The sequence below is a fragment of the Beta vulgaris genome, chromosome 7 (genome assembly GCF_026745355.1).
Source record: "Beta vulgaris subsp. vulgaris cultivar EL10 chromosome 7, EL10.2, whole genome shotgun sequence".
In the NCBI taxonomy this organism is placed as follows: Eukaryota; Viridiplantae; Streptophyta; class Magnoliopsida; order Caryophyllales; family Amaranthaceae; genus Beta; species Beta vulgaris.
The window spans coordinates 43,191,694-43,217,393 of NC_079208.1; the positions used below are offsets into that span (position 1 = coordinate 43,191,694).

Here is a 25,700-nt window from a genome sequence, read left to right on the forward strand (position 1 = left end):
GGACTGTAGGTGTGTAACACAATTTCGACCAAGTAAACAACTGAATTAGCTCTTTCTTTCTTCTAAGAAGTTGTAGGTCTCGATCTCAGCTTTCCATAGTCACTTGAATCGTCTCGTTTTGATTCCATATGAGTGAGATATGACCAACATACTATATCAGCCCTGTAGAATTAGTAATACTCGAATTTAGTGCATCTTTTCAAACTCTTAATTAAATAGGTTATCACTAAATAATTAACATTGACACAAATTTTATCTTTTAAACATTAAAAATAATTACCAGGTGATTAAACCGAAATATTCTAAAAGTATAATATTTAACCCTTATATCTCAACAGACGACACTAAAAGTATTATATTAGAGGGTAAAAATGTGTATAAATAGGCACTTATCATAAAGTAACTAAGACACAAAGTTAGTCAATAAGTAAACATATCATTGCTTGGTGGTACACACCCAAAACATAAGATAACTTGTCGACAACAAAATAAAAAGATAAAAACATGTTCATACAATGGAGTTAATAAAAGACTGTCATCGTAAAAAGTTTCCTAACATTTAAAGCACAAAGTTCATAAACTGTTTGAAGAAACGGATGAAATAGGTGATACCGCCAAAACTCCTACTTGCAGTCAATGACAACATCATCAATCGACATCTGATCATTCTTTGAGTTGGCATCATCTCCTTCATCAATCTCCATATCATCGCACGGGTCAGCATTACAAATATGAAACTCAACAACCAGCTTCTTCTCTTCATGTAAGGGGTGCTTATGATTACCGACACCATAAGCTGTCTCAACCAAATCCCAATCAAAATCAGGATGCTGCAGAACACAATGCATAGTAGCAGACCACCCACCAACATGTTGTTGAACGAGATAATTTACGAACTCACCATAGTCTCGATACTCCTCAAAGCTATCTGCTTGGCATTAACAAGCTCCTTTTCAGCAGTAGCAAGCTTGGCGAACAACTCAACATTCTTTGCTTGTTCTTTCTTGAACTTGTCTACCTCCTTCTTTGTCCTCTCCATGGCGGCGGCATTAATCTTCTCCTTGTAGTCCTCCCTAGCCTTATCCTGAGCCTCCAACTAGCGTTTAAGGCCATTGCAAGTAGGGGTGAAAGTTCGGTGTGCGGTTTGGATTAGTGCCTAATCCAATCCGATCCGAATAAAATTTGGATTTCAATTTTTCAATCCGAATCCAAACCAATTAAGGTTTGAATCCGATCCAATAATCCAAATTTTCATACTCTAGATTGGATCCGATCCGAAAATCCGATTTTTCAAAACTCTAGTTTTTCGATGAAATGAATGAAGCTCAACAACAACCTAGTAAAATTAGAAAATGATGAATTAAGTACAGGTGGTGTTTTAGGGGAATGGTTGAAGTGCTATGTATATTGGGCTATGGAGTAGCTTTTTTATTAAAAAAATCAGTTAAGCACTTAAGCCCAATCCAAATACATAATACAAGACATAATACTATTTGGTTATATTGGATTTTTGGATCCAATTACCCTCAATCCAATCCGATCCGAAAATCCAATTTTTCAAAAAAGTCAATCCGAATCCAATCCGAACACAGCTCGAATCCGATCCGAATTACTAATTCGGATTGGATTGGATTGGATTTTCTATTTTATCCGAATAAGTTTCACCCCTAATTGCAAGTGTCAGCAAAAGCGTCATTCTGTTCACACACCAATTGGTAGGACTAAGTAAAGTTGTTCAAAGCATTGGCGAACTACAAGGAAGAAAAATAAAAAGGGTTAAGCGAGAGAGATAACTGAAAAGCAAACAAACAGCAAAAGAAAACATTCTTACCTTCGTGAATTTATGAGAAGCAACAGCGACAAGAGTGTGGATAACCTCTACAGACCTATCCAAGGGAAGTTGCAAATTTTTCTAAATACGCCACCCCAGGTTGCCACCAAGTTCTAGAAAATTGAACTGGAGAGACTCATTAGTCTCGACATCCATAAATGGCTGCCAAGCACTAACGGGATGAGATGGAACGACGTCATGCTTGAAAAAGGGATGACCAGAAGGAATCATCATTATTTGCCCAGGCTCTATGAAATTATCACCTTTGAAGGATATGCCGACACGTATTTTGGAAAGAATTTCATCCTCTCTTCAATAGGCAAGACAAGACGCTTGCTGGCAGAGATTTCAGCAAACATCAGGTCTGATTGGGAAGTAAACAGTTTCCTCTTGCTATTATGAGAAGAGCTAGATATGTCGGCAGAGACATAATCGACGTCAACAGGCTTAGCGGTCTCCATAAGAGAGATAGTTTTGTCAGAGGTTTGACGTCTCCTCTTTTAGTAAGACCCCCCCAACCGACAGTACGTTAAAGGCCTTACCTACAACATCCTTCTTTGCTGCTTGTCAGCAAGAAGGAGGCTTGCCGTCCTTTTTAGCCCCAGAATGACCGACATGTTGGGCCTTGGCGAAAGCAGCAATGGTCTCAGCTTCTTTCCCATGAGGAGGCATCTCAGGCATAGTTGTTGTAGGGACTTAACGTTGATTTGCACCCAAACACTTGTGGTCAAGAGATTTTAGAGATGAAGAAACAATACAAGGAACAAGAGTAAGTAAAAAAAAACAATTATAAAAAACAGACATATGTTGTCGGCCCTTATCATCCTCACCGGATAAATGAGTTCAACACATCCCGACAGCGGACAAAGGAATGTTCCTTAAAATATACGGAGGATGTGGCAACCAAACCTTCGGAAGGGCCTACCTTTCCTCCTGTCAGGGCTAGTTACGATATCAAAATGAGAAAAAGATTTCTCTTCCTTTTGACTCAAAGGAGCAATAGCAATTTGCTCCAAATTACACCTGGTTTTGGTAAACCAACAACGTAAAGGATGAGAGTCAAGAACTCACAGCCTAAACCACCTCTGCCGCTAACCCTTCAACGAGGTCATGCGACGAAAAATGTATAGTCAATTTACCCTTGGTGGTTTACAAGGAGTACCACCCCTTGTTCTTGTCGGCCTTAACATCATCTGCCTTAGCACCATGGTTTGACTCATCACACTTAAGGTTGTGAAGGTGTTTAAACAAGTTAAAGGCCAGGGAGAAATTATAAAACCGGCAAGTCCATATATAACAAATATGATGACATATGGCTAGGGGGTACGTAAATTGAGCTAAACAAACGTTAAGGTCGACAAGTAAATCTACAAGATGTCGGTCCATGGGAAAATGTAGCCTAAACTCCAATTGGTAACTATACACCTCCACACACCCTTCAGGGGGACGAATTACAACGTCATCAGGTCACGGAAGAATCAACTCATATTCGGCCGACGACAGCTTATACAACTTGGCAGCAGCGGAGCAGTAATTATACTACTTAGCATCCCTCAATCAAGCAGCCTCCCATGTCATCTTAGAAGGGCCCTCACACTTACCCTCTGGTAAGTTTTCATCCTCAAGACCGACATCATCCTCACCGTCATCATCATCACATCCGCTTTGTCTTTCATTATCACCATCTTCGCTATCATCAGATTTGGCGGTCGAACTAGCAAACGCGGGTGCCTTACTCGAGCTCCCTACAACCCGAGTAGTCATATTTACTCTAGCCTTTTCCAAAGGCATCTTCTCAAAATGGGACGACCCTAGGTCGACAAACTTAGGGGGCTTAGTCCTCCTTAATACAAGCTTGGTAACAACCCTAGACCGACCGCCTAGTTTCCTCCACCAATATCTCTCGTCTCGGCTTAATTCACCTCTACTCAGAGCATCATTCCAATCAGTCGGCTTATGAGAAATGTCGGTATCATCCTCAATCGAGGGGGAACCGCCACAGTAACTTCAGCCCTCCCCAACTTAGTACCATACTCGTATATGGCTTGTCCGTCGGTCACCAACCGATATTCACGACTGATAGGCTCGATTTCCACCGCGTTGGAAGGATCATATGGCCGCGTAGGAATTAATTCGTCGAGAGTCTCATGACGAATCTTTTTGAGAATCTCAGGAGAGAGTCCCACCTCTCCCGGAGGCTTCCCTTTTACATCCTTGGCCTGGAGATCCGATAAACATTATTGTACCTCCTCACGCGTCACCGAAAAAGTACACGACTCTGTATAGGTGGTTGAAACAGGCCGACTACTACTATCCTCGGGAGTGGAAAGGCCACCACCGCCGTCCTCTAAGTGAATGGAAGTTTCTTTAGAAGAAACTTTCGGAGATTCTGATCGGGTCCAAAAAGAGCCATGGTATAATCTTCGGGATCATTTTTACTATCCTCAGACATAATTACACCGTCGAAGAACAGATTTAAAGCAGGAGTAAAAAGAAAACCTAAAAAAAGACAAAAACCTGAAGAAAGTTTGAAGCTTTACCTTAAAAAGGAAAAACCATAACCCAAAGATGTGCGAAATTCCACTCGAGCTCTTACGAGAAAACTGAAACCCACCAAAGTAAACCCAGTTAGGAAGTGTTAAAGAAGCATACAAAATGAAAAGAAGAGAAGAATAAAGGAGAAAAATGGAACCGAAATTTTGGAGAAGGAAGGAAATATGCTAAGAGAGAAGAAAGGGAGAATTACCAGAGAAGGGGAAGAGTCGTTTGGAGAAGAACGAGAAATGAAGGAGAGAGAGAGAATGGGAAATAATTGTACCATTAAGGCAAAAAAAGAACGGCCCAGATTGCACACAACCCAACAACCGCGCACAGATCAAAACACGTGGCAAGACCCCACGTGAAGTTGCAGCGCCACTTTTTTGAAATGAAAATTCTGACAGAATTTCGACAAAGCAATGGTGGCCCACCGACATCACTTTTGTTTGGGGGGGGGGGCTAGTTGTACGGGAGTAGACAACTCCCTCATACTTGTTGGTTGACAAGAACATACCGGCAAGGAACTTGTCGGCCACTAGTAGAATAATTGCTTATTGCTGCGGTGATATTGCTTCATTGTAGGTACTATTATAATTTTAATCATCTTTGTTTCTCTTAATTTGTCATTTTAGGTATTGTTCTGATTGTGAATGAATGTGGTGTTAATTTCTCCTAAAAAATCTGATGCTCATTTGTCATGTGAATTTGGTGGATAATGGAAGGGTTATCTACGCGGTTTTAATTTTTCGAATTTAATTTCAAAAATTTTTTTTTTTTACCTGTACCACAGACATATTGGTGCGGTTTTGTGCAACAACCGCAACAATATGTTTTTTTTATTATTAAATATAACATATTGCTGCAATTTTCACTAGAAACCGCAGCAATATGCTTTATGAATCTGATATAACATAAATATATTGTTGCGGTTATACCTAGAAACCGCAGCAATATGTTCAGATATTGCTGCGGTTTAAAACCGCAGCAATATATTAATTACCTATTGCTGCCCCCTTAATTGTTGTGCGGCCAAAACCGCCACAATAGGCCACTTAAAGACCGCAGCAATAAGCATTTATTCTACTAGTGGGCACCATACGAGTCACGACCAATGGGATGCGGCAAAGAAGACCGACATAGTTCACTTGGCGGTCTGACAAATCGCGTGGCTACTTGCCGGCCTAACACTCTGCCTGGGGTATGACGCGTACGTGTACGGGCCTGAATGATTAAGTACGCTTGTCTATCCGAGATTCCTTATTAGGAAACCGACCTACTAATAGCTTACTATAGATAGCCCACTTGCACTGATTCCAAGGTACGTAATCACTGTTCACCTACCTACTTTTACTTGCACATACTTTGTCGTACTTTGTCTGACTTAGGCATTGGAGTGGATTTCCTCGGCAACCCCCTGAGGTCAGTCATCCTTGTCCATTGTGCAGGTACACCGACAACCTAGATAAATCACAACCGACATACTCGACATACTCGACATTGCCATGTCTTGTCCTTCCTTAAAAGGTCGTCAAACATGTGTAATTGTAACATGTTACATCCAAAATGCACTCGAAAATAAATTGTGTGACGCAAGTTGCTTGCCTCTAAGTCAAAAGCCATCATGGTAACCTTAAAACATCAAATCTTGGGCCCAATATTTTGACTTTTTGTTTCAGACACCAAAACAGCAGAAATTGACTACACAAATATATAGCAATAGGTAAAATTTCTTACTGACTCTTGACAAAATGTCTTTTACTATATCTTTTATGCAAAGTGCTAACTTCTCCATCACATAATTGAACATATATAGAGGTGAAAAGAAACAAGAATCTTTACTCTTTGATTATTTTCCAAGCTATTTTTTGGGTAATTTGATGCAACTGCCAACTAGTAGTATGGGGAACGAAGGCATGGGTGTAGTGTTTTACGTGTGGGAAAATTAGAGGATGGCAAACATATAATTAGGGCTCACACTCTCTTTGCTTTACGACGACACCCATGTGATTTTCCACAATTTTCTCATATATATATGCAACTAGTTAACCACTACCAACATACAAAATTCGTTAATCTTCAATATCATTACTAATTTCTTAGCTTAAAGATAATCAGTTGCTTGCTTCTTCTTTTCTTTTTTTAATAATGGCGTCATATTCTATAATTGATAATCTAGTGTTGGTCATACTTTATATTGGTGGAATATCTATTAGTACTAGTGAGCCTACTTTTGATGAGAATTATCATGTTGTTTGGGGGTATAACCATGTTCAAAATGAAGCATCGGAAGTTCAGATTTACTTAGATTATTCATCGGGTTAATTTCTTTCTCTATCCAATGCTAAGTATTCATGCATTCATCCTTAGAATATAGACATTATTGTTTAACACTAAGTGCTACTATGATTTGGGTTTTTTCTATAAAAAAAATATTTCCTCTGTTGTGAAATAATTAAAACGCTTTACTCAAAAAGCTCTCACATAAAAAGATAGAGACGTTTCATTTATTTCAGAATGGAGGAATTACAAAGTTAGATGCCTCTTGTCTTAGAAAGGATTACTAAGCATGCATGAGAAGTTCATAACATTTTAATTATAATTTGCTTTATTTATTTTTTGTTTTTCAAAGGACTATATAATGTTGTATTGGTATTTTAAAGCAATATATACTCTTAGGCTTTGTCCTTTGAGCGTAATTTTAGTTCACTTCATTTTAGATAGTTCTTTTAACTTTAGTGTTCGTTTGGTATATATGGGAATTTAATTCCTGTAGTAAATTTAATTTCTTAGGAAATTACTTCCTTTATGTAATTTCTAGAAAATGGCTTAAATTTGTTTGGTTGAAATCAAGAAATTTGTAATTCCCATGAATTCTGATTGACTTAGGGAGGGTTGGGTAATTAAATTCCCACAAATTTGGGAATTTCAATTTCAAAAGGAATTTCCATTGCACCCATTTTCTCAACTTAATGTCAACCAAACAACTTTCCAAATGAGAAAATCATGGAAATTTTCATTGCCCGCATAAATTACTGTCAACCAAACGAACACTTGATGAAATACTACCTCAGTCTCCATTTAGATGCAATATTTGATTATTTAAAGATTTTAAACCGATCACTAAAAAGGCAAATGTTGCATAAAAACGAAGGGAGTAAGTATAAGAAGAAAGCTGTTAAAAGGGAGAGACCATATGATATTAAGACAGCTAATTCTAGCTAGTTCAACACCCTAGAAATGTAAAACGGAGTGGTATATTTTCCAACTATATACTTATATGCGAAAATATAACTGCGTTTAAGCTATACTAGAACGAACTACTAACTATTTAGTTTATGCAGGTGCAAGATTCGAATCAAAACTTGACTATGGATCAGGGTTCTTTACCATGAAAATAAAATTACCATCAAACGACTCTGGAGGAGTTGTTACAGCATTTTATGTAAATACGCTGTTTGCAGTGCTTGCTTTTAATTCATATTATATTGTAAATTTGTTAAACTTGAGTTGACAAAAAGATAATATATACATTAGTGCATGCACAAGTCGATATTTAAGTGGTATAAATTATAAACTTTGCAGTTGACATCAATGGACGATGGTAATCGTGATGAACTAGACTTTGAGTTCTTGGGTAACAGAGAAGGGAAACCTTACACATTGCAGACTAATGTTTTTGCGCATGGACAAGGAGATAGGGAGCACCGGATTCGTCTTTGGTTTGATCCCACGGCTGATTTTCACACTTACAAGATCCTTTGGAACCAACATCACATTGTGTAAGTTTAATTCTAGAATTATCTGATTAACTATATTAACTTTTATTTCTTCCTTGCTTTATTAATTTTGGTTCAACTTGATATCAATTCACGTACGTTAGGCATACACAATTTGGAAACTCCTGATCCACGTACATGTATAAATTAGTGGCGGATCCAAAAATAATAATATTTATTAGTGGGTTCAAAAACATTTTGATAAGTTTTATTAGAGTCAAGTAATCAGTTTTATAAAGAACAACTTGCAAAAACCAAAATTTAATAAAGAAAATTTTCCATTTTTCCATATTCAAGTCGGGTCAAGGGACCCCACTTGGTCTAATGTGGTTCCGTCACTGCATGTATATTCTCTTATTTTGGAAACTCCTGATACTTTAATTTTGGATTAAAATCACAATTAATTGCCTCCCAACCAAGGATGTATTGGCCTAGTGGTTAAGATTGAAGTGCATGATGTGAACGATAGGTCACATGTTTGAATCCCCCCTCCCCTTATTTGTACTTTGTATTGCTTTCGTGGCTCATATGGATAAAAAACATATCAATGAGTAAAGTTTAATCCATTCAGTAAGAATGTCGGGTTATTTTTTAGAATTATTTGATGTAGTTTGAGATTCGAAGGAAAACAAAAGAAGTGTGACTAATTTAAACCATTTAGTAAGACTGCCTGATTATTTTAAAATTGTATATTGTAGTTTGAGATTCAAAGGAAAACAAACGAAAGAGAATAGAAGAGACGGTTAGATTATTGCGAGATGTAATGTTAGGTTTGAGTTAGAGCTAGAAATAGAATGAGTTTGTTAGGAGAAAATTAGCCGCCAATTCTAATAATTTTTTTTTACAAAAGAAGAGAAATTAAGAATTCGATCCTAAAAAGTTGATTTTATTTTGTACTTTATATGTCTTTTCATGAAAAAAAAAAAAAAAACTTTAGTTCCTTGTATAAAAGACATTTTTTAGTCTTATTTGACAAAAAATTCTATATTTTTAAAATAAATTTCTTAATAACCATTTTATTATTTAGAATAGGAGTTTAGGGGGAGGTAATTAAACATTAAACATGCATGATAATGTTGCTTCCCAAAATCGTTGCGGGCTTTAAACTCATGATTTTTGAATGGTTACAATAAATTAATAAAACCACAATATACATGTGCTTCGCATGCAATCTAATGGACAATAGCTACGGTAAATTCGTTATAACTGCGATATGCCGACACATGCATTCTGATGTTCAAATTTAAGTTCCCTAAGTTGGTCCTTCTTCAGGGGACCCCAATGAGTCTTCGTGCTCTTGTATTGGGGGACTGGAGTAGTGTGGCTCTAGGCCTCTAGCTATAGGATGGTACCTGCGTGTAGGTAGACCTGATCAAAACAGCCCTGCCCGCGGGGCGATCTTATTTTTTTTTGGGTTTTGGGTTGATTTTTTTTGCCCGCAGTCGGACCCGTACGGCCCTTTTTTTCTCTTTGGGCCAGGTTATGGGCACGTCAAAAAATATTTTCTAGTCTATTTTTTGGCCTTTCCAATTGTGGCCCGAAAAGCCCGTTCGTTTTTGTCCGAAATAGAAAGCCTTGGGGCCCAAAATTTTGGCCAGACCCGACCAATGGGCAATTTCTTTAGGCTCGGCCCGACCCATGATCACATCTACGTGTAGGGGTGAAAGTTATTCGGATAAAATACAAAATCCAATCTGAATTAGTAATTCGGATATTTAAACTGTGTTCAGATTGAGATTTTTTTAAATTTTGGATTTTCGGATCGGATTGGATTGAGGGTAATTGGATCCAGAAATCCAATATAACCAGTAGTAATATGCCTTGTATCGTGTATCTGGATTGGGCTCAAGTGTTTAACTAAATTTTTTTTTATAAAAAAACTACTCCATAACCCAATACACATACCACTTCAGCCCTTCCCCTAAAACACTAACTGCACTTAATTCCTCATTTCTTAAATCTACTAGGTTGCTGTTGTGCTTAATTATTTCATCGAACAACAGGAGTTTTAAAAAAATCGGATTTTCGAATCGGATCCAATCTAGAGTATGAAAATTCGGATTGGATTGGATCGGATTCAAACCCTAATTGGTTTGGATTCGGGTTGAAAATTTGAAATCCGAATTTTATTCGGATCGAATTATTAGATTAGGCCCTAATCCAAACCGCATACCAAACTTTCATCCCTACCTGCATGTGGCATTGTAGTTAATAGTTATTTTAGTTTTAGCCTTGTTCTAGTTTAGTTTTGTTTCTTTTTGCTATTTCGTTTCGCTTTGTTTTTGTTTCGATTGTTTATGTTGCTTTTGGGTTATTTTTGTGTTAGGATGTGCCCCTCTCTTTCATCAAAAAGAAATAATTTTAAACATAGTTATATGTAATCTTGTTAACTTATTATTAAAGTTTATATATAAAACATCAACTTTTTAAACTTATACTAAAATGAAAAATATAAGATAGCAGTGATTAAAGATGTACATTAACGTTGTAAAAAACAAAAGGTTACATTTGTGGGATAAATATTTATCAAGGTTGCTATCTTCACGAACGTTTTAGTATGTTCAGACTTTTTCGAGGACAAGCCCTAGATATAACCTTACAATTGAAACATTATATATGTGTACAAATACAAACAGTCACTTTAATTTCGAATATATGTATTATTATTAGCTAAACAAGACAACATATACATATTCTCTATTATTTTAAGCTTTACTCATTGGAATTTACATGTCTCCATTCTCCAACATATAACTTGACTTATTATATCTCCAACTACCTGCATCAATTACAATAAATTTTCTTATATATAATTAAGTTATTAAATTTGATCAAACTTTTTTAACTTCGACCTAAAAAAAAGCTAATATAGTAGAGCTTAAGAAAACGAAAAAGTTAGCTGAGGACAAGTACAAACCAATTAGGACAAGGACATGATCAATATGACCTGGTGGGACTTGAGATGGGACCAATAATATCCATTCCAACCAATAATTACAAAAAGGTTAATTAGGTGGTCATGTTGTACGAGCATTCTTGGTATACTAGCTAAATTTGGATTCTTTTTTAGCTGTTTATTAAGATTTTGAATATGATGGATGATTATGATTTAAGCATAACATATAAATTCAAGGAAAAATCAAATTTATTTGATATGTATAATTTCTGTCTTCTGAACTAGATTTTTTGTTGACAACATACCCATAAGATACTTCAAAAACAACACACGGCTGGGCGTGAGCTATCCATCTAAGCCAATGAAGATAGATGCAAGCATATGGGATGGATCTAGTTGGGCAACTGATGGAGGGCAGACCAAGATTATATGGGAACATGCACCATTTAGGGCTTATTTTAAGGGTTTCAACGTTAATGGATGCTCAGTTAGTAATGGTGGGAGTATTGATCCATGCAACTATGATCAATTTTGGTGGAACAGCAAAAGATATTGGGAGCTTAACCCGACTGAACAAAAAGCCTACAAAATTGTTAAGCATCATTATCTTACTTACGACTATTGTGTTGATAAGACTAGGCATCCTGTTCCTCCTACTGAATGCTCTCAGCAATAATTATTGTTAGGAGCTTCTTAAATTTTACAGTTAGTCTTAAACCTTACACAGTTACACCCTAGATATAAAGTTGACTACAAGTTAAGCTAAGATAGAGTATAGTTCTCACTTCTCATATACTAATATGTTCTCTCTCTTTTTGACGTGATCTACTAATAAGCTAGTGGTTGTACTTGTAGTCTGTAGAGAGCATTATATATTACTGAATCGCAATAGATTATTTGTTATGCATTTGTCCTTTCTTTTTTCAAGCTCAATAAAAGAAAGGATCTCACATGAGCCATACATTATTAGAAAAGGTGTTTGCAGCCCAAATGACATCCTACGTGCTGAATTATCCTAGTCTCGAGAGCATGCACATATATCATTATCATTTGTTAATTAAAAGAACATATAATTCATAATAAAAATACATTATTAACTCAATAAGTATAAAAAAAACCCTTAGTTCTGGGATCCTCCTTAGTTCTTTCTTTCCTTTTTAAATAAATAAAAATAAATAAAATAATATGCAAGTATAAAAAAGAAAAAAAAATCAATAAGAAGCATATGTTGCGCATTGCATTATTTTGTGTGTGTATAATTGAAATATGTAACGGTCTCCATCACTTGAATAAGTTTGTTGGTAAAGAATAACGTGAGACAGTAACAGTGTCGTTTCGAAGAAATTGAAACCTTGAGCGAATAAAATAAATTGGGCCCTCTGTCTTCTATCAATGTAAAATTTTCTTTTGCCGTCCTAGGTATGTGGTGTTAAACAAACATTGTCATTATTGGGATAAAAATAGTACCGCGCTATATAAATTATGGCATAAAATTGAACTATAACTTCTATAAGGTGATGTTGCCAAAGTTAACTATAGAATTAGTAAGGGATACAATTAGTTCATGATGAAATCAACCATATAATTCCTCCCTTTCACAATAAGTGAAACATAGAGAAAATGGGGAGTTACTAAGGAATTTAGAGAGAGAAAGTTGGCACCACAATAAAGTAGAGTGAAGAAGTATTGAAGTTATGGTTCCCTCTTACTTTTTTAGTGGTATATTTGTAATAAAAGTGAACTTTTTTTTACCATTTAGAGTTTGGTTTCACCTATTGTGATTATTTCAAATAAAGAAATATTTCATTTATTGTGAAACGGAGGAAGTATAAACTAATACAAATTGTTTTAAATAATGTATTACGGGTCTCCTTCAAAGCTTTTGCATATTATCTCTCTCTGATTTCCTTTTATTTTCTCCAACTTTTTAAATTTATCTATTCTTCATTCTTCAATATAAAAGGGGTTTAAATGAGGAGTATCCCCCATTTTTAAGGGAACAAGGGAGATTTGTCAACTTCTCAATCTTCAAATTACATAGTATGTAGAGAAGAAAATCTAAAAGCTGTATTTTTCGGAGATGAGAAATCTTAGTGATTGATTACTTGAAGGTAAGACTTAACAGAAAGAGGTAAATAAAGGGTATGAATAATGAAGATGGAAATAAAGAGTAAAGGGATTTGAATCATTGAAAATTGAAACTACCGAATATCAATAGCTGAAATTAATTTGCTTAGTATTGAATGCTTCTTGTAAATGAAAATCGTATTGACATACAAGCAATTTTGTTTCAAATAAAAAAGAGCACAAGAGTCAAACCTTGGTCCTCTGCTCAAGGAGATCTTGTTTCTGCCATTGCGTTGTAGAACTCTGCTAAATATTTTACTCAACTTCAATACATCGCTCCACAATTACTAAAAATCGCCCCCAAAAAAATTAAAATTACATTTATAACCTTTCTTTTTTTTTCCTTAAATCACCACCATCCCCTCCCTTGCCTGGCTGCCACCACCTTCACCGTGTATATGCTATTTGTTGGTTATTACTTGTTAGTTTTTTGTAGTGTAGTTTATGGGTGATTATTGTCCTGACATCTAAGTATAACATCTAGGCCACTGTATTGATTTTTATTAGAAGGTTAATTAGTTATCATTAACCTTGACAGTTGCCCTTGAAAGGGCTACGAACTCGAAACATTCAGTGGATGAGGATAAGGATGAAAGAGATGCCACAAATCCAAGTCTAAATTCAAATATTCTAGAGTCTGTTGCTTCTCAGATTACCCAACTAGCTCTTCCTACAACCACGACTGCATGTGACCTCCATTGAAATTACCACCTCACTCCACCAACCACTCTCACTCCACCACTTCCTTCGTCGCACAGAACCACCACCACCTTCGCACAGAACCATTGCACAGAAAACTGAAATTTTTTTAAAAACGCAAACGTCCGGCCAGGACGTTCGCCCCATGGTTCGAACGTCCGGCCAGGACGATCTCCCCATGGCCAGAACGTCCTGGCCATACGTTCGAACCATGGGGCGATCGTCCTGGCCGGACGTTCGAACCATGGGGCGAACGTCCTGGCCAGACGTTTGCGCTTTTAAAAAGATTTCAGTTTTCTTGCCACTGCCATGACGAGCATGTCGACAAGATATATTTTCAAGCAAAGTACCACGCATATCCAAGCATAGAAAGTGACATATTTTACTCATTAATGGAAAATATAGACTTGAATATTTACCACTCCATATAAATGCTTCCAAGGTTCATTAAAGCTTGAGGGTGATGAGGCTGTAGTGAAAGACATTGCTTAACAAAAAGAATGTTCAAAATATTAGATAACAAGCTATATAAGAATGACCCAGATGTTCGCATTTTTTTAAAAAAATTCAGTTTTCTTTTGCGTGGGTGGTTGTAGGTGGTGGTGGTGGTTGGGGTGGTAGGTGGCGTAGAAAAGAGGAGAGGGTAAAAGGATAGTGGTGGGGGTGGTGGGTGGTGGAAAAGAAAAAAGGATAAAATTGTCTATAAAAATATATTTTGGGCAATTTTAAGTAATTTCAAGGTGATGTTTAAAAATCCTCTCGCCCCACAATTACTAAAAATATTCCAACATCTTTTTATAGTAGTTTGGGGCCATAAATTCAGGGGCCTTGAGCTGTCGCTCAGGGTGCTCCTGCTAATAGTCGGCCTAGATAGTAATAATAATCTTTCTTTTGGAAACTTTTGGGAAAATCATATGAAAGTTATCTTCGCTGTTAAAACAAATCGTTAAAATTTCTCTTTGAAAAGGTTGCATGCTCTAGCAATATATACGAGAGATCGTCTTGCAAGATCTACTCAACTATTGTAACTTTGATTGAAAAAGTCTTTAGTTATTTCAATAATCTCATGCATTTGTTAGTTCTTTGTTTAAGAAAGTCTTTAGTTATTTCAATAATCTCATGTATTTGTTAGTTCAAAATTCTCTTCTAGATTCATATGATTTTGTATTAAAAAAATTGGTTTTACTATAAAAATAAAAATTAACCATCTGAAAATTGAAAAATAATCCCTTTTTTATTAGGAAAGATAATTGATCCGAATACCAACCCCTATTAGGCTACTAGCCTGCAGGCACACCAGTTCAAACGCTGGGTACCAACCCAGAATTAAATGCCCAACATATTGTTGGGATAAGGATTCGAAACCTGGACAATGCCATGGAATTCGAGGTGGTACTCCACTAAGCTACCACCTCTCCCTCATTCAAAATTAACCCTTGACATGCATTAAAAGCATTTTTTTTCCGATTATAATTCATTCATAGAAAAAGTCATATGATATCGTTCGATTCAGCTTATTTTTACTTATCTGGAAATCTTAAACCTTATTAGTGTTTATTAGATCTTATCAGAACTTATTTTGTGAGAGTGTCACACCTTAATTTTGTTCAGTTGAACTTATATGAACTTATTAGTGCTATTAGACCTTATCTGAACTTATTTTTTCTATAAGAGTTTATGATAAAGTGAATTAAACAGGCCGAATCTCTACAACACGATTGTTAATTAGGGTTTTGTAAATATTACTCCGTTTGTATGTTTTTACTTTACCCACCTCTTTTGTGCGTGTTTGTCAATGCACTTCTTTGATATTAAATATCTTTCATTGCATATTCGTAAAATTTGAAACGATTGAATATTATTTCCTCCGTTTTTATTAGTTGTTCCATTTCTCCTTTACACGCGAGCCAACGCACAACTTGTACTTTTAGTAGTATTCTAATTATGCATAAGTAAAAGTTATAAAAAGTTGATATTTGGGAAGTAAATAGTGAGATAAATCTAATAAGATCACACTTGACTATTTCTTTCTTCATAAAAAAACAAAAGATGGACAAAATACATTAGATGAATAATGTCAAATGGAACAACTAATAAAACAGAGAAAGTAGTAAGGGGTAGAGGGAATAGAATCAAGAAAGGGGTAGAGGGGGAAAGAAAACTAAAACCCTTAGATGAAAAGGGTTGTTTGGTTGGTATATAGCCATTCACCTAGGGGTGTAAGCGGACTGCGAAAAGTCAATAGTCTAAATCTAATCCAGTCCAAACTTGTCAGACTGGATTGAACTCAAAACTTTTTTGGACTAGACTCGGACTCAAATTTTCGTGTCCAAATATTTCGGACTGAATTTTGGACTCACCCCGTTGGAACCCAATAAGTTCAGTCCAGTCCAAAAATATTTATATATTCAATATTTATATATGTAATATAAAAGATGTATGTGACGTATTTTATGGAATGGATATAATGAGCTTAATTTTTCAAATTCAATTATGAGAAAACATTGTGAATCATTGCATCTAAATCGGAGAAAAAAATATATTAATCGGACAGAACTGGACTGGACTAAAAAATTTTTTGGATCGAACTTGGACTCAATTTCTCGAGTCCAAAAAACTTTGGCCTGGATTTGAATTTGACAAAGTCCAATCCAACCCAAACCACCTCTTACTATTGCTCCACCACTATTTCTCACTCTAGATGTGCAGCTGCTTCTCCCTCTACTTCCTCCATCGACGCCGCCCTCGCCTTTCTACTTCCTCCATGGCTTCCGACCCTCGCCTTTCCACTTCCTCCATCCCTGTGACCTCGCCTTTCAACTTCCTCCACATGAGCCGCATATTTGTCGATCGAATTCGAGTAGGCTCTAAAGGTTGGATTCGACCATATAAAGCTATTATTGATTAAATGAAGAAGTATTTCCCCTTCCTACTCTTGTTTTTCTTATTTATGAAATTTTAGGGTTTTGTGGGTGGTTTGGTTGTTTTTCGCTGGTGGTGGTTGTATTTTAAGGGTGAAGAGTATGTTTCGTGGGTGGTGGATGGGTTTTAGAGGTTGGTGGATGGTTTCCAAAGGTGGTGGCTAGTTTTTCGGGGTTGGTGGATGGTTTAATTTCCGGAGGTGGTGGCTAGTTTTTCGTGGGTGGTAGCTGGGTTTTGAGGTTGATGGTGGGTGGCTTTTGTGGTTGTTGGTGGTTTTCTAGGTAATTGATACACTATGGGGCGATGTTGGTGGTGGTTTATGAGATGGTTGGTGGGATATGGGGAAGCATTGGTGGTGTTAGGTAGTGTGCGATAGGCTATGTGGTGGTCAATGATAGGTCTAAGATACCATGGAGTAAAGGATGGAAAGGGTTTGTGAAACTTTAGAGGGAGAAGGGAATGGATGTAGAGGACTTTGGGGAAAAGAAAGGGGTAAAGGGAATTATTAAAGTGACTAAACAAACACCATGAAATAGAATCAAGACCTTTCATTCTCCTACCCTTTCTTGAAGCCACTAAACCAAACGTCCTCTAACTATTTATTGAGATGAATTAAACAAGACCCTGAAATTTTTAGAACATTCTCTAGAATAATGTCAAGATTAAAAAAAAATAGGAATTTTTTCCTTGGATAATGCAAAAGTGGGTTTTAATTCCCAAAATATGTTCAAAAAAATTAAAATTCCCTGCGCACCGTCCACATAGGACGGCACGCGAGATTTTTTTTTTTAGTAAAACCGGTACTTGCAGTAGCGGTTTACAAGTGCCGAGAATTTTTTTTTTTCAATTTAGGTAAAACCGCTACTCGGACTAGCGGTTTATAAAAAAAAAAAATTTTTTTTTTTTTTTTGTAAACCGCTACTCCGAGTAGCGGTTTACTATGCAAACTGATATGTGCTGACCATATTTTGCGCAGGTAAACCACTACTCAGAGTAGCGGTTTATATTTATACACTGCTACTCAGAGTAGCGGTTTATTTTAAAATTAAACCGCTACTTTGAGTAGTGGTTTTCGTGGGTTAAAACACAAAACAAAGAATTTTCTCGCGTGCCGTCCTACGTGGACGGTACGCAGGGAATTTTGATTTTTTTGGGCATATTTTGGGAATTAAAACCCACTTTTGCATTATTCAAGGAAAAAATTCAAAAAAATAGAGCACGTAAGATTTTTATATTCAAATAACTTATAAAATAATACTCACTCTGTTCCAAAATATAGTTCCTATTTTCTTTTGGGTGTCCCAAAATATAGATTTTGTTTCTATATCTAGTTCCACATTTTTCCGTAATATGCCTAGAAAAAACCGTGTCCCTATCATTTATTTGCTTCTTGAAATTAGTTTTTTTGCTTTATTTATTCAAACCAAGTGTTACAATTAATGCTATTTTACCAATTAAACTCCATTTTCTCTCCAAAACCAACTTTTCCCATACAACATTTATTTAAATAAACAAAAAATCTTTACTGGAGAATATTTATAGTATACCTGGGTGTACCATGCTCATAGTACACCAAAACTAAATGAGCAAAATGAGCAAAATGAGCGAATGAGCAAATGAGCAAAATGAACAAATGAACAAATTAGCAAATGAGCAAACATTTCTATTCATTTAGGAAAATGAGCAAACATTTTTATTACAAAATGAGCAAATGAGTAAATGATCAAAATGTCCATATGAGCAAATTTGGTGTCAAATGAGCACTGAAGTTCTAATTTATTACAAAAATAACCCTGGGTGTACCATGAGCATGGTACACCCTGGTGTACCATCCTTCTTAGATTCTACTTATTTTATTTCCCGTGAAAAAAAAAAAGAAATCAGGAACTATATTTTTGGGACGGACGGGGTATTTTTTAATATTTCCACACTGTTGACGGCATCGCAGTAGAACTTCGATGGCTTCATCGTCGTCTTCTTCTACTTGCGCTTGACAGCTCCTATCGAGAACTCATCAATGGCGGAATCAAAATGGATTTTCTCTCTCCTATTACTCTACTTCTTCATCTCACCCGCCTCACTTTTTGCTGCCAGTGAACAAGCACAAAAAGAAGAGTTCAATGAAGAACTGCTACTGAAACCGTTGCCCGATCGGAAAGTTCTAGCGCATTTTCACTTCGATTCAAAAGCTAATTTTTCCTCCTACAATGGCGGATATCATCTCCATCTCTTTCCTAAGGCTATTTATCAGCTCGTATGTTTCTTCGCTCTTCTTTATTCTCTCCTTTCAAATGACCTTTTTCTTTTGGTGTTTTCTAGGTTTTCAGAGAAATAATCATAGCTTCAACTTAATTATACTTTTGTGAAGTGTTTAATTATGAAAATATATGATTTTATGAACATTGATGTTTAATGTCCCATTTGTTGTATGATTGCATCTGTCTGTATATATAGATGAAGGTTGGTGATTATTATTAGCTAGTACTGTAATGCTGGTTGTGAAATTATTCTAAGTTTATCGATGAATTAGTAACCTTTCTATTGAAAGTAGTTCTATGTAGTTGCAGTCGGCTTATTGATAAGATCACTTTAATTCATCACAATTAGCTCAACTGTGCCATATGCTAAAGATTGTCTATTAGGGAATCATCCAATCGCTAATTGGCGCTGAGAGGGTCGTTTACTTGTTCTTGGTTTAAGGGTTGATTCACTTTTCATGTTTGGGATGGCTAATGTGTATGTTTCCAAATCTGTTCTTTTATAATGTGAACAGAAATTCATCAAAGCTGTGAAGTTATTTGTATATCGATCTATAATGTATGTATAGATTTTGCATTCTGTTAACTTGAAAGGTATCACTAGATTTTGAGTTAGGAATCTGTAAATATCTAATGGCTGATTGCTAGAGGTGATGATTGACTTGGTGCGCATGTATATATCTTTTATGAATGGGGTCAAATCAGTAAGGTAGTGCAGATTCATTATTTCCTCTTGGAGGGTGCACTGAGTGGTTGATGCAAGAGTGTTTTGGAAAATTATGCTGATAATAGTCGTTTGGAGAGGTTGAGCACCTTAAATTGTTTTGACAAAGAGTGATTTATCAGATATAATGTTGTATGTTCAGACTAGACACAACTGAGGTATTGCTTAGTAGCATGATGATATTCGAGTCCTTCAGATAGTGCTCTTTAATGAGTTTGTTCATATATGATCCATGCATTTAAACAAAACTAGTACAGGTATATTTCTTTCATTGCCAGATGATTGTGTCCTGGTAATCTACATCCGCTGGACAGAAATCCTACTTGAAATAGAAAAGCTCTATCTTATCCTTTTCTATCTCTTCTCTACAAGAGAGGTGTCTCTCTGAGAATGCTGTTGTTTGGGCTACCTCTATGACATGGCATACACAAATATAATGCGAATTCTTGTAGAAGTTATGCTCATGGAGGTGTTGCGAGATGATTCACTTAGCAATAGATGTTTCTTGTTGGCAGTTTCAGCTATTTTTTAACACATATTGTTACAACTACAAGGATAGTATTATGAAGTTAAGTGCTTGTGTTTCATCTAATTAATATATCTGGCAGTGTGCTTCTAGTGGCGATGTCCTTTGAATTATCAAACTGTTATGAATATATGATATGTTCCTTGCGGATAATCTGTTGATGTTTATGATTTGCTTAAGTGATACATCTGAGCTGCTTGACCAGGTCCACAAATTTCATATCAAGGAAATGGAACTGTCTTTCACTCAGGGCCGGTGGAATTATGAACGTTGGGGTGGGTTTGATCCTATTTCAAGTAGTAATGCAAAGCCTCCTGGAGTTGAATTATGGGCGGATTTTGATGCTCCACCATCTCAGGTTGATACTTTATGGAAAAATTTAACTAACACTCTGTCGGGTCTGTTTTGTGCTTCTATCAACTTCCTGGAGTCTTCAACTACTTATTCTGCACCTGACTGGGGATTTCGGGCATCTCCAGGCAATTTGAGGTATGGTACGTTACCTCGTGAAGCTGTTTGCACTGAGAACTTGACTCCGTGGCTAAAGTTATTGCCTTGTCGAGATAAGGCTGGTCTTGCTGAACTAATGGATAGGCCATCTGTTTATCGTGGATTTTACCATTCTCAGAGGCTGCACTTGGTCTCCGTTGGCTTTGGCTCAGATATTGCTGATTCAGAAATTAAACTTGCGCAAACCCTTACTGTTGTTCTCCAGCCTACAAGCCAAAGATGGGCCAAAAGTTATAGCAGTGGCTCTGCTATGCAACCAAATTGGTCCTTGAGCACCATATTCGGAAGGAAGGTCAACAAAAAATGTGTTCTTGCCAAATCTAGCAATATGTTCGTTCAATTTGATAGAGGTTTAGTTGCTGAACTGAAAAATAACGGAAATGACCCTGATTTTGCAACTTCTGAAAGTTCCATCACTAATTCAGTGTTTGACTTGTCGCCTACCCCTGATAAGGTGATTAAGGAAGTTGATAAGTCAAAAGATGAGGAGTCATCTATTCTTTATCTGTTCATTATTGAGAAATATGCCGATTCTAAACCATTTGATTTAGCACTAACTTGGAAACTTCCTGTCGTTTGGTCATGCTCTCAAGCACCATTACTTGCCAATAGATTCTTGATGGGAAGTGGGAATGAAAGGGGTGCTATAGTTATTTCTTTAAAGGCGGTTGGTCAGCATCAGCATTTGTTGGGCACTGGTGTTTCTGGGGAGAGGTGCTCTTTACACATTAATGTTTTCCAGGTTGTCCCTTGGTATGTTAAGGTGTATTATCATACATTACAGATATACATCAATGGTGAAGTTCACCCTGCCACTAATGTCACCAGAAAGATGCGTGTTTCTCCTTCTGAAGACAAGGTTTCACCTGGAGCATTGGAGCTAGCGCTGACATTTCCCTGCAGCATGAAGTCAGCTGCGCTTTCTCTGGACTTTGATAAGGTATGCCTGACATATGTTTCTGTTTTGATAAGTCTATTTTTACTGGGTAAATTGAAACAGAGTTTGCATAGCCTCAACTCTATTATTGATTCAAATTGAAGCAAACATCATAATCTACATGAACCAAGACTAATACATGGAATCTAAAAGGAGTCTCTACTCATATGTATCTTGTGGTATAAAATCAAGACTTGAGTTTTTTCAGCCTCTGGAGGCACTTTAGCAGAGGGGTGAAATTGCTGTGAATGGATAATGTCTTTGCTTAATTCGTTTTCTAGTTGTGGATGGATCCTTCATACAGTTATGGGATGCATAGAACTCAAAGTACTTGTAGGCTTGTAGCATTATCTTAATTGTGAAGTAGCAATACCCAAATTGCATCACCTTTGCTAGACTTCTTGCTTGGCTAGAAGCAGTGAACTGAATCTCTGAATTTGGTCCCAGAAGATGGGGTTACTTAGTGTCTTGATGATGCAAATCCTGTATTTTCTTCTGAAAAGGGAAACAACATGGCCTTTAGATGGAGATTTTTTTAAGAATTCATGTTGTGTTCCAGCACACTTAAGCTCACTAAGTATCCATCATCATGCAGCACAGAAATGGCTACTGTTCAAACTTTTCCCTCTCATCTTCTCTGATGTAAAAATTTTGTGACGGAGGTTTCTCATGTCTCACTGTCATAAAGTGAAGTCTTTCACCTATCTCTTGCTTCTGTGACATAGTTACAAAGCAATAAAACTACCATGGAGGCATAGATGTGTTTCTTCATTTTAAAGCGGCACTATATCTGTGTTGTAGTTTTAGGTATGAGAAAGAACAACCCCAAACCCGCCCACCCCAAAAAAAAAGTGGATTAAAAGTCAGATTTTATGAACAACAGGTTGCAATGTTTGTGGGCGTGGCACGTGCCGTATTGGTTATCTAGGCATCTCAGTTCTGTACTTCTGTTATATAACTAAAATATATGGTTGCATACTTCATGATGCTATGCTTTGTGTCCAGGGTTTCCTGCACATAGATGAATACCCGCCAGATGCCAATCAAGGTTTCGACATTCCTTCAGCTCTAATTACCTTTCCTGATTTCCATTCAAGTCTAAGCTTTGCAGAAGATTCAAATGTGTTTCCTATATTATCAAGATTCCAGGTAATGTGGAATACTAATCTCTTTAGTACTCTCTTCTCTTACTCGGATGCCTTTTTCCATTTTTTGGTTGCTTCATCTGATGGTTTTCTTTGAGTGCAGAAGAGAAGTCCTGCTCTGGCTTATACAGAAGTATTGCTCGTGCCATTGACTACTCCAGACTTCAGCATGCCTTACAATGTTCTCACAATTACTTGTACAGTATTTGCTTTATATTTTGGGTCGCTACTTAATGTACTGAGAAAGCGTGCTGCTGAGGAGGAAAGACTATTGGAAGAAAGAGGTAAATACATTCTTACTATTCTGTAGATAATGAAGTAATTTTCTGTGATGTAAAAGCAATTGTCAGTTGCTAAGACTTCTTTTTAGATAACCTTACCCCAGGGGAGGATCTAGCGTGGGTTCAGCTGAACCCACAAGATTTTGGGAAAAAAAGATAGAAAAATTAGCAAAAAACACACAAATCAACTTAGTTTAAAAGAATTTCGCGCCTATCTGATGCTTTAGAAGAAGCTTAGCTCAGTGGTCGAGCGCTTTCGAATGAAGACCTTATCCTCCTTTAAGACACGAGAGCGATTCCCAGTTTTAATTTTTTTTTTTCCTTTCTCTGGGGAAGTGAAAACATAAAGATTGACATAAAGAAAGCTGATTCTCTCTCTTGATCTATCTGTATGTTGCTGTCTGCTGCAAATTGACTTCTTTCACTATTTTCCCATAAGGCTCTTTGCAATTTCCTTTTTCCTTTTTTTTTTTGCTTATAGACATATCTCTGAGACAGCAAAATCAACATAGTTTCTTTATGAAATGTGGCTGGCTTGTCAGCATATGTGACGTAAAACTCAAAATTAAATGGTAGAAATTTGCTAAGAGGTCCATCCTCCCTCTGGCACTCTGAACAATGAAAGTATTTAGAAAGTTTGCACGTTCTAGTGCCTCGTAGAAGGTGAGAATCTCAACATAAAATTAGAATGAACCATATAGTTTGATTACATCTTTCATGCTCTTAATTTCAACATTTTACTCTTGTTTTTTCACTTGATGAAGGTGTCCTGTTATAGTGTTATATATAATCAGGATCTCTGTAGATCATTCTCATCTTACTTCCCCTCAAATTGAATGTCATGAGAAATTCAGAATCAATCTGTTTCTGGTCCCTGTCATTTAAATTGGAAAGTGAACATTGAAATCCGTTTTCTCCCCTCTCTATCTCCGCAAAATCAACCTAGTCAAAGAAAATGGATGATTGAAGCTGTAACATATTTGTCTGCTTCTAAATTCATTGTGGATAATTGATGCCGTGCTCATTATCCGGAGATCAGCCTACTTCTTTCCCCGTGTCAAATTTTCTTTTCTCCTTGAAGACACGCAAAATCCTCTAGACCGCATGAATATGGTTACTTTTTGCGGTTACTTCTTTTTTTTGCCCTCAGACGTTATGTTTTGCAATACTTTAGATACCAATTGTTAAGCATGATCTTTGACAGATGTTTTTTTGAACTCCCATAGTACGGTAATATAGATTTGCTTGTCCTGCTATTAACAATACCCCCCTTCATTTTCTGAACATGATCACAGCCAAGAGAAAGAGTAGCAGGCTGCATCAGCTGTCGCAAATGTTGTTTGCTAGATTGAGGGGAAAACCATTGGAGCAGCATCAAACCTCCTCTTCTTCAACAACTAATACTAAGTTAATTTTCAAGGTTTTATTGGTAGCTTTAATTGCTGTAGTTTGGCAGTTTTACTTGAGATAATTAGGATCCACGAACTAGTCCTTCGTCTTTATACGATTTTCACTTCTTTTTTCTGTAAATTATCTGTTAAATCAATGTTGATCTTTGGTGTAGAGATGACAGGTAAGTAGAGGTAGCCAATTTTGTTCTTACGACGGAGTGCTTGTCAAGTCTCATAGGTTATGCAAATTGGTCTTAGTGTAACTTACTATTTAAATTTAATCGTTAATGATCATAGGCTGATACTTGAATTACATGCTGGTTTCTGACCAACGAAGGTTCTGCCGCATTTATGCCGTGTTCTTAGTTGTATTGTGGTTTGAAGCTGGTTACATCTACAGTAACTGGACATTGTTCTGGATTTACTATATCGCTCTCATCATCAAGGAATTCCATCAGAGCAAGAGGACATGAGTGAACCTTGAACATTATCATCATCTTGTATCGAAACACAAAAATCCAAGGCTCTAATGAGCTAAATATCTTGTTGTACAAGCAAAACATAATTATGTAATTTTTATTTTTGAAAATTAAGATACACAAAAAATTAAGATACTCCTCTTTACTATGACATTATTGTGTCACTTTAAATAGACAAGATTTGACCATTCAATAAGTAGCCAGTGATCGTTTGATTCATTAGCATGGAAATAATAATTTCCTTTGAATTTGTTTCTCTCATGTTATGTTCATTTCATAGGATTTGTAATAATTTTACTTACCTTCGACAGCTTACCTACAAGACTTAAAGTAAGTAACTTCCTTTATTTTGTTCAAAGTAGAATTTTCTGTAAGTTCTCCTGTCAAATAACTTCACATAGTTCTATTTTGTAGATTCTTCTATTTTATTAAACATTTTCCAGTAAACCAAACAAATACGTAAATATTAGTTACACAAACCTAAGACAATCACCCAAAGAGAAGTTACAACTAATTATGACATACTCTATCTGACTCTTAATACCTAACCAAGTGGTTAACTTTTCTCATTCCATAACTATCAATTAGTTCAAAACAATTATATTGTGATTTTTAAAAAATGGATGCAATCATGCAATCAAAGTTTCATTCTCTTCACCT

General features: G+C 36.4%; 3 protein-coding genes across 4 annotated transcripts in view; 2 read left to right on the forward strand and 1 right to left on the reverse strand.

Annotated features, from left to right (window-relative positions):
• LOC104899526 (small ubiquitin-related modifier 2) overlaps window positions 1-6,047 on the reverse strand; it is a 40,992-nt gene extending 34,945 nt beyond the window's left edge. Inside the window, exon 1 of the mRNA XM_057396089.1 lies at window positions 6,034-6,047. The gene's annotated coding sequence lies outside the window, so the exon portion shown is untranslated. The remainder of the gene's footprint in view (window positions 1-6,033) is intronic.
• Window positions 6,048-6,514: 467 nt separating this feature from the next.
• LOC104899529 (xyloglucan endotransglucosylase/hydrolase protein 2) lies at window positions 6,515-11,717 on the forward strand. Its single transcript, XM_010686733.4, has 4 exons — window positions 6,515-6,686; window positions 7,711-7,811; window positions 7,952-8,148; window positions 11,327-11,717. Exons 1-4 carry the CDS (start codon window positions 6,515-6,517, stop codon window positions 11,715-11,717), a joined length of 861 nt encoding a protein of 286 aa, XP_010685035.2.
• A 6,971-nt stretch (window positions 11,718-18,688) lies between these two features.
• On the forward strand, window positions 18,689-24,874 carry LOC104899530 (uncharacterized). Of its 2 annotated transcripts, XM_048648101.1 has the most exons (6): window positions 18,689-19,043; window positions 20,503-21,747; window positions 22,750-22,893; window positions 22,993-23,173; window positions 24,466-24,577; window positions 24,735-24,874. In XM_048648101.1, the coding sequence occupies exons 1-6, from the start codon at window positions 18,807-18,809 to the stop codon at window positions 24,745-24,747; spliced, it is 1,932 nt and encodes a 643-aa protein (XP_048504058.1). In that variant the 5' UTR covers window positions 18,689-18,806; the 3' UTR covers window positions 24,748-24,874. The 2 variants fall into 2 exon arrangements, with proteins under 2 accessions (XP_048504058.1, XP_010685036.2); XM_010686734.4 differs by having other exon boundaries at window positions 24,466-24,874.
• Window positions 24,875-25,700: the final 826 nt, after the last annotated feature.

Excerpts from the sequence above, each read along its gene's own strand:
- LOC104899529 (XM_010686733.4), top strand. The coding sequence starts at position 6,515 with ATGGCGTCATATTCTATAATTGATAATCTAGTGTTGGTCATACTTTAT. Across the intron at positions 6,687-7,710 it reads TTACTTAGATTATTCATCGG|GTGCAAGATTCGAATCAAAA; the intron begins GTTAATTTCTTT and ends TAGTTTATGCAG. Across the intron at positions 8,149-11,326 it reads TGGAACCAACATCACATTGT|ATTTTTTGTTGACAACATAC; the intron begins GTAAGTTTAATT and ends CTTCTGAACTAG.
- LOC104899530 (XM_010686734.4), top strand. The coding sequence starts at position 18,807 with ATGGCGGAATCAAAATGGATTTTCTCTCTCCTATTACTCTACTTCTTC. Across the intron at positions 21,748-22,749 it reads TTTCTCTGGACTTTGATAAG|GGTTTCCTGCACATAGATGA; the intron begins GTATGCCTGACA and ends CTTTGTGTCCAG. Across the intron at positions 22,894-22,992 it reads CTATATTATCAAGATTCCAG|AAGAGAAGTCCTGCTCTGGC; the intron begins GTAATGTGGAAT and ends CTTTGAGTGCAG.